Below are 11,744 nucleotides of genomic sequence, written 5' to 3'. Positions count from 1 at the left end.
TGTATACGTGGGCGGCGGTGGGGGGAAGACAGCATGAGGCCTGCCTCCCAGCCTGGTTCTCCCTCTTCCCCCGTCACACCCAGTTTAGCCGCAATCCCACTTAAAAACCTGTACAACAAAAGGAGACTACAACTCCCAGCGCCCCTTGCGCCCGGGCCGACACCCTGCGGCCCCCTTCCCCCCACCGCCTCTACGTGTCCGCGACTCTGCTGTCCAATGGGCTCCGCGCGCGTGATCCCAGCGGGCCAATCAGCGGGCTGGCCGCCCTCCAGCTTATAAAAGCTTTGTCTATATCAGCCCCAGCCCCTCTCGCTCTCGCTTTTTCGGCCGCTTGGAACGTTCGCTCCCGGCGCGTTCGGCGGAGAGAACCTTGAGCTCCCCAGCGTTCTATTCTTCCAAGGGCGCCGGATCAGGCTAGACCAAAGGGAGGCAAGATGAGGGAAATCGTCCACATCCAGGCTGGCCAGTGTGGCAACCAGATCGGTGCCAAGGTGAGTGAGGAGCCTCGTGTGCTTCCAAACGAATGGAGCTTCATGAGCAAAGGGGGGGACGGGACGATCCCAGCATATTGGGGGGGGGTGTTAAGGAGGAAAAGGGTTTAAACTCCTGGATCTCTTGAAGGAGGAAACTGCCTCCGCCTCGGATTTTTTGGGGCGGCGGTGGGAGGGGCAGCAGCTATTGCTCTTGCAGGGCGAGTTTGGGGGAGGCGGCTCCATTTTGGCAATTGAAATCAAGGCGGGGTGGTGTGAGCATTTTCGGGGGGGGGGGGAGAAGAGGATCGGACGCGTTTATAAACCGGTCTCGATTTTTTTCCATCCGATTTTTTTTTAATCCGGATTTAAAACCGTTGCGCCGTTTTGAATTCACCCCTCCCCTCCGATTTTTATATTTTTTTTAAACCCGGGACTTTAGACTCCGGATTCCAGCCAGTCCCGGCATTAGAAAGGCGATTTGCAGTTAACGGGATTAGCCGGCGCAGCAGATGACTCAGACCCAGGGGAGCTTGGGGGGGGGGGGGGTTGCAGAGGGGGATGGGCGGTGGGGGGGGGGCAGGCAGGCAGGAAACTTCCCCGACCGCTACGCGCTTTCCAGCGGTTTTAGCGCCAAACCCAACCCGCCTGCTGCTGGGGGGGGCGTGTCCGGCGCTGCAAGGATCTGGCTTTGGTCTCGCTCGGGAGCGGGGCCGGATTCCCCTGGCAGAGCCCCCCCCCAGGGTCTGGCTGCGGATTAACCTAGTGTCTCTCCCCCCGCCCGCCTCTCTGCTGCTGGTTAATTTCACGTCCTCTTTCTCTGCTGGTTAGTTTCAACCCCGCCCTTTGATCTCCATTGTCTGCCGCCAGGGGCGAGAGATGGGGTGAGAGGGGCCATTTCCCTCCCTAACTGCTATGGGGAGGGGGGAAATATGAACGCCCCCTCCAGATCTTGAGATAGATAGCGGCAAAATCACCCCCCCCACACACACACATTTCTCTTCCGTTAATCAGTGGAAGGGGAGTATTGTTCTCCAGGGTTAGGGGCGTTGCCTTATATAGGAAATATTCCCCCCCCCCCAATTCTTCTCACTTGCTCTCTGGGGTCACCCTACCCTGCCCAGTGTGTAATAACCCCCCCGCCCTTGCCCCCCTGCTTGCTAGATCCGGAGTGAGGCCTCTTTCCTCTCCTGGACCCCCTTGGAAACCTTCAGTTACAGTGTTGCAGTTTGGGGGGGAGGGGGGAGTTACCTTAATATGTTGCAATGTGTGGGGGGGAAATCTTGTTTCAGTTGCAAATAAAGAATGTTACTTCTGGCGCCAAACCGCCCCTTCCCCCCTCCTCCTCCTTTCCCCTCCCCACCCACCATCTTCCCCACCTCTTTGTCTGCCGGCCCCACATGGCTGGCTGCAAGGCTGGCTTGATTCCCCCACCTCCTGGACTAGAGCTATCCCTGCCCAGGGGTGCCTGATCCCTTCCCGTGGGTCCCCCGGCTCCCCGCCCCCCCCGGAGGCCAGTGGGATCTCCAGTTTAAGCTGAGACACACACCACATCCTTTGTGCCTGTAATGGCCGTCCTTGCACAGCTGGGGGGAGGGAAGGGGGGGGGTGGTTTCCAGGCGGCTGCTAGACACTGAGGGACTTTCTGTGCCTAAAGAAGGGCCTGTTTGCAGTTGGATGGCTGCAAAATCTCCCCCCGCCCCCAAGCAGTTGGCTGGCTCTGGCGCTGGGTTTCTCCACCTGGTGGGGTGGACAAAGAGACTTTCTTTGAGCCAGTGCAGAACCAGGAGCATCCCTGCTCAGTGGACCCACCAGGCCCTGAGTTTTTATTTTTACGGCAGGGATGTTAACCCTCCTGCATCACGCACCTCATCCCCCGCCCCACCCAGCCTCACCTCTGCCTGACCGGGTTTGCCAGGCGGGCTTGATTCTGCGCTAGGCGTGGCTGGCAAATGAGGGGTGCTGACCCCACAGCCAGGCGATACCAGGCGATATCGCAGGGGTGCACTGTGGGAGGGCTGCCGATCGATCCCCCTCTGCCTAGATCCCCATAACGGAGATCCAGTCCGCCCCCCCCCTCGCGCATGCTTTAAAACTGGCCTCTCTGCCAGGCCAGGGTGGGTGCGGCTCTAATAAGAAAGACCCAGCCCAGCAAATTCTTGCAGCGAGACCCAGACCTGGCTGCAAATGGCTGCTCTGTCAGAAGATCATGACCCCCCACAAAAAACCTGCCGGGCCAGGAATGTTTGGGGGGAATCTAAAGCAGGTTTTTCTGCCCCTCCCAAAGAGCCTTCCTGGCTCCTGTTAGAGCCGTTCAGTTTCTCCATCTGGAATCACTCTGCATTTGCACCAGGGTCCCTGAGATCAGAATCCAGCCCTGAATCCGCTGACTCGGGGTCTGGCTACGCTGCTTATTAAAGCCGGCCTCTGACGCAGGGCCCAAGCCCCCCTGCTGTCCACACGCAAATCGGCCTGACCCGCGTCGGCAAGCGCTCACAGCCTGGGTCCTAGGACCCCGCTCTGGTCCAAGTCATGTCTTTCTGCCGTGTGGACGCAGTCCAAGCCACAACCCCGGGTCAGGTTTGTGCAGTGTGGACGCGTTAGCACGCCTGTGAGCCCCCAGCCATGGAAAGCCCAGGTTTCCCATGCAGTGAGGTTGCTGAAGCACAACCGAGTCCACAAGCCTGGGGTCCCACAGCCCCGGGTTTACAATGCAGTGTAGACGCAACCTCAGTGGCCCTGGTGTAAATCCAGATCCACTCCAGATTGACACCAGAGTTGCTGCGATCAGTGCAATTGGCTCCCACCTTCCTCACTGATCCACGCTGGGGCTGGCGGTGGATTTCCTGGTGCAGTGACCCGTGCTGCCAGAAATGCCAGGGATGTTGAAGGGGTTGGCTGGGCTGCCCTTGTGTTGGGGTGGGGTGGGGGCTGGGGTGGAAACCAGAGATGTGTTCTCTGTGACAGATGCCCTGACACTGCTTTGTCCCAGGCAGTCTTCGGGGTGGGAGCAGGCTTGACTGGGGACAGCAGTCAGTGACCCCCACCCCCACCCCCCCAGTGGATTGATTTCACTGGTAGCCTGTTCAAACAGTCCCTGTCCTTGAGCCCAGGGGGCTGGGTCGGCCAGGCCGCACCCTGCTGGGGCTGAACACGGCTGGGATGATCTGTTAATGGCCAGCCAGCCCCACACCCAGGTTTGCAATGTCCAAAGGCTCCTTTCAAAGCAGCCGGCTAAGAGGTGACTTAACTGACCAGCCGTCTTGGCTCCCAGCGCCCCCCCCCAGCTCTAACCCACTAGCCCCCACTCCCCTCCCAGAGCCAGGGAGAGAACCCAGGAGTCCTGGCTCCCAGCCCCCCCTGCTCTAACCCACCAGACCCCACTCCCATCCCAGAGCCCAGGGAGAGAACCCAGGAGTCCTGGCTCCCAGCCCCCCCTGCTCTAACCCACCAGACCCCACTCCCCTCCCAGAGCCGGGGAGAGAACCCAGGCGTCCTGACTCCCAGCCCCCCCACTCTAACCTGCTAGCCCCCACTCCCCTCCCAGAGCTGGGGAGAGAACCCAGGAGTCCTGGCTCCCAGCCCCCCTGCTGTAACCGGCTAGCCCCGCTCCCCGAGCCCAGGCTCAGAGCCCCAGGAGGGCTGACACCTGCGGCTGAGAAGTGGCTGAACAGCGCTGAAGCCGCCAGCCCGCAGCAAGCGGGGGCGGGGAATCGGCTCGTAGGCTCAGCCGGGCGCCATCTGCTCTTTGCTCGGCTCAGAGGCGGGAAGCTGGATTTGCATCAGGCCTGGGGGAGGGGCGTGCGATGGGGCACAGCTCAGTCGGGAGGAGGGGGGGCAGCGGTGCTCAGGGGTGCCACCACCAATCCCAGCGCTGCCACCAGCACTCTGCCGTCCCTGCCCTGGCTGACTGCCGCAGGGCTCCGGGGCAGGCCCACGGCCAGGGAGCGCTTCGGGCGGCAGAGGAAATCTGAAACAGCAGCAATGGTTCCCTGCCGGGCTGGGTTTGGCCATCGCATCCTGGCGGGGCAGGGCTGTGGCCGCTGGTGCTTAGCCCAGGGCTGGAAGGGGGGGACCTTGGCTCAGGCGTCACTTCCCTGGAGCTGGGACTGAGGGGGTGAGTGCCCGGCCCACCCTCCCTGGCAAGGCAGAGCAGAGCCCCGCGGGAGCCCGAGACCACAGCCAAGTGTGGGGAGGGACAGGGACGCACCGATGGGGGTGGGGCGAGAGGGCTCTGTCCGGGGGGGGGAGGGTGATGCACTCCAGTAGGCTGGACATGTGATGCCAGAGGGGCCTCCTCTCTCTCCCCCTACCCCCCGTGTCCCAGTCTCCCCAGCGCTGGGGACGTCGGAGCCCCAGAGATCTGTCTGGGGTAGGATCAGCTTTGCGGGGGGGGGGTGGGGGGGAACTTGCCCTGGTCCCCGCTCCCATGCTTGACCGTCACTTCTCACCCCAACCTGGGGATGGGCATGGAGGGGGGAGGGGACCTCATAACACCCCCGCCAGGGGGTCCGAGCAGCACCTCAAACTTCCATGGGGTCCCTCTGCCACTAGGGGGCAGCCTTGCCGGTGTGGTGTGTTGCTGCCCCCACACAGCTGGCAGGGGGTGGGGGGGCGATGTGCAGTCCTAGGGGAAGCCCCTCTTTCTGGACCAGGCTGTGATCACCTGTTGGGGGCACTGCTGGCTCTGGCTGGCTGCGCATGATGGGCGTGGCACCATCATGTGCCCTTTGTATGCTGTGGGGGGCAGAGCTAATGGGGACATGCCAGGGGGGGCTCAGATGTGGGGTAACCCCCCTTGGGCTGGCAGCTGCAGGACTAGCTGAGATCTGCCCCCCCAGAGAAGAGCCGTGTCCCCTTGCGGAAGGGGTGGCTGGTACAGGGATGGGGGGAGGCAGCTGTCCCAATGACCCCCCCTCCCTGCTGTCACCCCTAGTTCTGGGAGGTGATCAGTGACGAGCACGGCATCGACCCCACCGGCACCTACCACGGCGACAGCGACCTGCAGCTCGACCGCATCAGTGTCTATTACAACGAGGCCACAGGTACTGCTGGGGGGGGGGGGGGGGATTCCCCTCCGCAAACACCCGTGGTTTGGTATGTGGAGATTGGGGTGGTCTGAGATTGTTCCCCCCCGCATATATATATAATATATATATATATATACACACACACACACATGGTTTGGCCTGGTCCCCCCCACATGTTCCCATGGTTTGAGCCAGTCCCCCTCCCCTATATGCAGGGAATGGGAGGGTCCAGGGATCCTTCCCCATAAATACTCGTGGCTTGGTCCTGGTCCAGTCTGTTCCACTCCCCATGCCATGTGTGGGTTGGTCTGATCCTGGGCACCCCCGTTCCACATGCCCCAAAGGCTAGGCCCCCCCTTTCTTCCCACATGGCTGGGACCAAACCCTTTCAGTGCATTAGTGTCTAATGGCTGCGGGGATCCCTCTGCACCCATGGGTTTCAATCAACCCCAAATTCCTTTTCCTGGGTAACCCAGGCCCCCTAAGACCATCCTGCTGCCTCTTGGTTTGGTTGACCCATCCCTGCTGAGACTCTTCTCGCTCCCCCTCTAGGTGGTAAATATGTCCCTCGCGCCATCTTGGTCGATTTGGAACCGGGCACCATGGACTCCGTCCGCTCCGGTCCCTTCGGCCAGATCTTCCGACCAGACAACTTCGTCTTCGGTAAGATTCCCATCGTCCCTCCGTGCGGTGTCTCTGCTGGGGCCCTGGGGTTGGCTGTGGGTGACTGAGAATTACCCAGTGGTTGACCCCCCCCCCGATCTTGGCCCTCGTGTAGCAACAAGGGTGGGGTCGCTTCTCTGGTTCAAACTCGAGTTTCTAGGCTTCGTCTTCTCAACTGAGTCCAGATTGGGCCTAGTAGCAGCCTGCAGACAGTCCCCCTAAATTTTGGAGTCGCCAATGTGTTATGGCTTTGAGATGGGCCTTGTCTGATCTGGTGGGCATGGGGCATGCATGGGGGGGACCCAGCTGACTTCAGTTCACTGTTTGGAGCTAGGGGTGTGTCCCTCAGCCATGGCCACGTTCCCAGAGCGGTGGCTTGCATTAGGTTCCCCTGGTCTAACAATTGGAGGCCACTTAGATGCCATGGTAACCGGGCATCTTCCCCCATCTGTGAGCCTAACCCAACTGAGGACCTGATGCTTCTCTTAGACCATTGGGAGAACTGGCCCATGTCCCCCAGGGGACTCCATTGGAGGTAATTCGGGGGCATGACTGGCCAAGGAGCGGCTGGTTCCCCAGTGCCTTTGCCCAATGCTTGTGGCTTCTTCCCCTCCACCCCACCCCTACAGGCCAGAGCGGAGCTGGTAACAACTGGGCCAAGGGGCACTACACGGAGGGGGCCGAGCTGGTGGACTCGGTGCTGGACGTGGTGAGGAAGGAGGCGGAGAGCTGCGACTGCCTGCAGGGCTTCCAGCTGACCCACTCGCTGGGCGGCGGCACCGGCTCGGGCATGGGCACGCTGCTGATCAGCAAGATCCGGGAGGAGTACCCCGACCGCATCATGAACACCTTCAGTGTGGTGCCGTCGCCCAAGGTCTCGGACACGGTGGTGGAGCCCTACAACGCCACCCTGTCCGTCCACCAGCTGGTGGAGAACACGGACGAGACCTACTGCATCGACAATGAGGCCCTGTACGACATCTGCTTCCGCACCCTCAAGCTCACCACCCCCACCTACGGCGACCTCAACCACCTGGTCTCGGCCACCATGAGCGGCGTCACCACCTGCCTCCGTTTCCCCGGGCAGCTCAACGCCGACCTCCGCAAACTGGCCGTCAACATGGTGCCCTTCCCTCGCCTCCACTTCTTCATGCCCGGCTTTGCCCCCTTGACCAGCCGCGGCAGCCAGCAGTACCGGGCCTTGACCGTGCCGGAGCTGACCCAGCAGGTCTTCGACGCCAAGAACATGATGGCGGCCTGTGACCCCCGCCATGGGCGCTACCTCACGGTGGCGGCCGTCTTCCGCGGCCGCATGTCCATGAAGGAGGTGGACGAGCAGATGCTGAACGTGCAGAACAAGAACAGCAGCTACTTCGTGGAGTGGATCCCCAACAACGTCAAGACGGCCGTGTGCGACATCCCGCCCCGCGGGCTCAAGATGGCCGTCACTTTCATCGGCAACAGCACGGCCATCCAGGAGCTCTTCAAGCGCATCTCGGAGCAGTTCACCGCCATGTTCCGCCGCAAGGCCTTCCTCCACTGGTACACGGGCGAGGGCATGGACGAGATGGAGTTCACCGAGGCAGAGAGCAACATGAACGACTTGGTGTCCGAGTACCAGCAGTACCAGGATGCCACGGCCGAGGAGGAAGAGGACTTCGGGGAAGAGGCTGAAGAAGAAGCTTGAAGCTTCACCCGCCACCGTGATCGCGCCCGCACAAATTAATTCTTTTTAAAACAAAACCCCACATCGCATCATGTTCCAGTTTTCTTTCTCTCTCCCTTCTCAACTGTCTTCTCCATCCAGGTTCCTCCAGGGCTGAGCTTACTCTGGTTCCCTGATCTCCCATGTAAACATCACCTTGGGCATCGGAGCGAGAGATGCCACTTCTGCTGTCACTCTCCACCCCTCAGCTGTCTTCTCTTCTTCCCCAGCACTGATTTATTGTGAGGTTCTGTCTCCAATAAAAGTCAGATCCCCTTTCTCTGTAACTGTCTACATCCAACAGCATCTCCCCTCTGCTCTCTCTCAAAGAGGGAGTTTAAATTTTGGTGATTCTTCTCAGCCCATGCTCGTCTCACTGAGGGGTCTTCAGGGATGGGAGAAGATGGAGCATGGGGATAACGGAGGGCTTGGTTGGGTTGTCTTAAGACCTGAAATGTAACCCAAGGGATGTGCAAAATTAAAGGTCCCAAAGCAGGGTTGATAGATTGTCCCTTCTTTGGCCCAGTGGCCTAGCAACCTGGAGCCAGGTCTTGAGAGAGACCTCTTTGCTGACTTCTTCCTGCTCTGGTCTTTATTGAAGGAGCTTCTCGCGTGTAACTGCCATCCTGTAGGTAGTGTCAGGCAGGTGCCAAACTCTTCTAGCAAAACCAGTAGAGTTGGGAGCTGTGAAGTTGATTAGCAGGAACAAGATGGATCGGTTTGTGGGAGCCCCACCACTGGAGAAGGTGGGGGATGTGAGGCTGGTCTGGACCCGAGGAAGTCTAGTTGGTTGCTTGTTAGACTGAGCAGAAGGTAGGAAGAGGTGGCCCTGAACTGGTTAGACCTTGCAGGCAACTAAATAATACCAGAAGCAGAGCAGGCCTGGCAGAAACATCTGGCCCTACTTTCGGGGAAGGAGATTGTTTGCTTTTGGCGTTAGCAAGTTTCCCTGCTGCACCTTCCTCCTCGGGGACAATGAGCTCGTGGCTGAATGCAGTGGGACTTGGGGGAGGAGAGTCTAGTGGAGGGGAGAAGGGATAGAACCCAGGAGTCCTGCCCCCCTGCTGTGGGAGGGGGACTCCAGGACCCCTGGGTTAGATTTATGGGTCTGCTACTATGGTGAGAGCTGCTTGATCAAGGAACTCCTTCCCCCTCCTGGCTGGACGTGAGCATGTTTGCAAAGCTGTAGGAGATGCTGGAGCCCTGGCATGAAACCCCCCCGAACCTGTCTCTGTACCACCCCGCTCAACGTGTCCCCGTGTCTCTGTGAAGGTCCCATCCACCAGCTGCGTGGATCTAAGTTCTGGAGCTGCCTGGCCCGCCCACACCCTCAAAGGGTGCGTCCCTGGCTTCCCCTAGTCAATATGTTTTCTGTTGGGGGATCAGCCCCCTGCTTTTCCAGGTGGGGGCCTCCCTCCCCTTTTCATTTCTGTTCCTGCCCCTATGCTGAGGATTTGACCCACAGATTTTTGGGGGTGGGGAGAAATGGGGAGGTGGTTCTCTTCCTTGTATCAATTTGGCTCCAGATCAGCGGACACCCCCCCCTCCCCCATACCCTCTACCTCCCCTGGTGCCCTAGATAAGTCAACTGAGCCAGGCTCTCCAGGGATGAAAGGGCACAAGCCGCATGGGTCACGGAGCTGGTCTCTGCCATCTCAGCAGCCTTTGGGGAAAGGGTCAGGGCAGGCCACAGCCAGGGTGTTTGTTCCCCCCAGGGTAGTTTCTCCCAGCAGAAAGGAAAATCTCCGCCCACGGGGCTCTCATTTCTTCTCCAGGTTGGGGGATGGTCCTGCTGGAGGCAAAGTTGGGGGGGGCTGTAAACGTAGATTGTCCCCATGTTCTGTGGGGCTCAGTTGGCCCCCAAGGTCCTGCCGCCAGGGATCAGCCCGCAGCTCCTTAGAGGAGACAACTCAGCCCTGGAGGAATTAAAGGGGAAGAGAGTTGGGGAGGGGGGACCCCCCCACTGCTGTGGGATGCAGCTGGAGGTCCCACCCAGTGGGGCCCCCTCCACTCGGGCTAGCGCTGGCCTGTCTGGTTCTGTCTCATCAGCTCAGTCTCTTCTTTTCTTTTTTTGCCCTCTCGCTCGCTCCATCTTTCTCTCGTTTTTTTTTTTAAACTGCTTTTTTCATATTGAAAAGACGACGTTCTGCGAAAGAATAAACCAATTTTTTTTTAAAATTTCCTGACTGTCTCCTGGCTCTGTGTGTGTGTCTGTGTGGGGGGGACACGACGGCAGCCTGAGTAGCTCCTGCCCCCCCCCCCCCCCCGCATGGTGGCTTCGGCTGTCAGGAAAACTTCCCCAAAGCGCAGCCCCTGCCCGAGTCCTGATCCCACCAACCCCAGCTCCCCAACACCTGAGCTCTGCTGGTGCCCCTCACTCCCAACCTGCAGCCCCCCCGCTAGCCTGGCCCTGAGCTCTCCCTCCCCCCCCAGCTCTGCCACAGGCCGTGGGGCAGGGAAGTGCTGGAGGGGATGTGGCCAGGGGATGAGCTCATTGCCTGGGGGGGGGGGTGATGTCAGCTGTGCCACGTGGCACGGAAGGGGAAATACACTGGGGCCCCCCGTTTCCTTTCCCTGCGCTTCCTCCACCGTGCTGCCCCCCCCCCCCCACTCTACATTAAACACGAGGGGGCTGTGGGTCGGGAGTGAGGGGGGCTGGCAGGGGCCCGGGGCTGCAGGGCGGGAGTGCGGGGGGAGGCTGGGGCAGACGTTCCCCATCGCCACCCCCCCCCCCCCAATTAATTCAGCCAGGTTTCTTTGAGCTTAAACAGCAGCTGGATTATGCCCCCTCCTGGCAGACCACACTGCCCCCCCTCCCCTGAGCTGCAGGGGGGGGGAGGTGGGGATGTTGATCTGGATAACCCACAACCGGCTTTCACCCAGGCACCAGTGACTGCTTGTGGAGTTGGGGCAGGGTGCTGGGGGGGGGGAAGGGGCTCAGGAAGGCCCCCCCCCCATCAGTGCTGGCCCTAATGCCCCAGTGCAGCGCTGGGGGGGTGCTCCCCCCTGGCAGGGGGCGCTGTGCTTTGCCCCAGCTCCCTTGCCCCATTGACGCTCCAGCTCTCTGTCCCCACCCCGGACCCCCCCACCCCAAGAGAATGAGGCACCAGGAGACGGGGCCATTCACACGCCAGGACGTTTAATGGGCTGGGGGGACAGGTATCAGCGACATATACACAGGCTCACTTACACTGGGGGGCAGAGAAGGCACCTTCATGCGCCCCACACATTCGGGGCACCAGCACACACAGAGGGTCGGAGGGGGGAGCACGGGCCGTGGCCCAGGTTCTGGGACCCCCACCCCGGCACAGCCCCAGGACAGAGCAAGGAGGGATTGGGTGGGGGCTGTGTACAGACAGGGGGCTTTTCCCCTCAAGGGGGCACCAGCCCCAGGGCAGGGCAAGGAGGGATTAGGCCCCCTTCAGCCCTGAACCCTGGGAATGTTCGGGGGTGGGGGTGGGGGGCACATTGCAGGAGGGGGAAACATGAGGGAGGGGGAACCCCTAGTGGTGGAGGGGGGTATAGCAGCTGGGGGCTGTGTACACATATGGGGCTTTTCCCCTCAAGGGGGCACCAGCCCCAGGGCAGGGGACTGACGGGGTCAATGAAAAGGACACAGGGCCCTTCCCCTCTGCAGGTTGCCAGCTGGCTCAAGGGGATGGGGAATGGGGACTTTCCCCTCGGGGGGGCGGGGGGGGGCAGAAGAGTTTACTTTGGTCACACAGAGTGAGTGAAAAACCAGTTGGAGAGGCGAAAGGGGGCAGGGGCTTGAAATCCCCCCCCCCGCCCCCGGGGAAAGAACCGCTCCATTCCATCCTGCGCCCCGTAGTGGTGATGAGATCCCCCCACCTGCACCCCACATCCAGAGGCACTGGG

General features: G+C 60.8%; 1 protein-coding gene across 1 annotated transcript; it reads left to right on the top strand.

Moving 5' to 3' along the window:
• Positions 1 to 287: 287 nt before the first annotated feature.
• On the top strand, positions 288 to 9,422 carry TUBB (tubulin beta class I). The gene is made up of 4 exons (XM_074971149.1): positions 288 to 491; positions 5,407 to 5,515; positions 6,053 to 6,163; positions 6,793 to 9,422. The coding sequence occupies exons 1-4, from the start codon at positions 435 to 437 to the stop codon at positions 7,848 to 7,850; spliced, it is 1,335 nt and encodes a 444-aa protein (XP_074827250.1). The 5' UTR covers positions 288 to 434; the 3' UTR covers positions 7,851 to 9,422.
• Positions 9,423 to 11,744: the final 2,322 nt, after the last annotated feature.

Source organism: Natator depressus, chromosome 14 (genome assembly GCF_965152275.1).
Source record: "Natator depressus isolate rNatDep1 chromosome 14, rNatDep2.hap1, whole genome shotgun sequence".
NCBI classification, from domain to species: domain Eukaryota; kingdom Metazoa; phylum Chordata; order Testudines; family Cheloniidae; genus Natator; species Natator depressus.
Note: the sequence above shows the minus strand (reverse complement) of the source record. Positions and strands in the feature narration are given on the sequence as shown.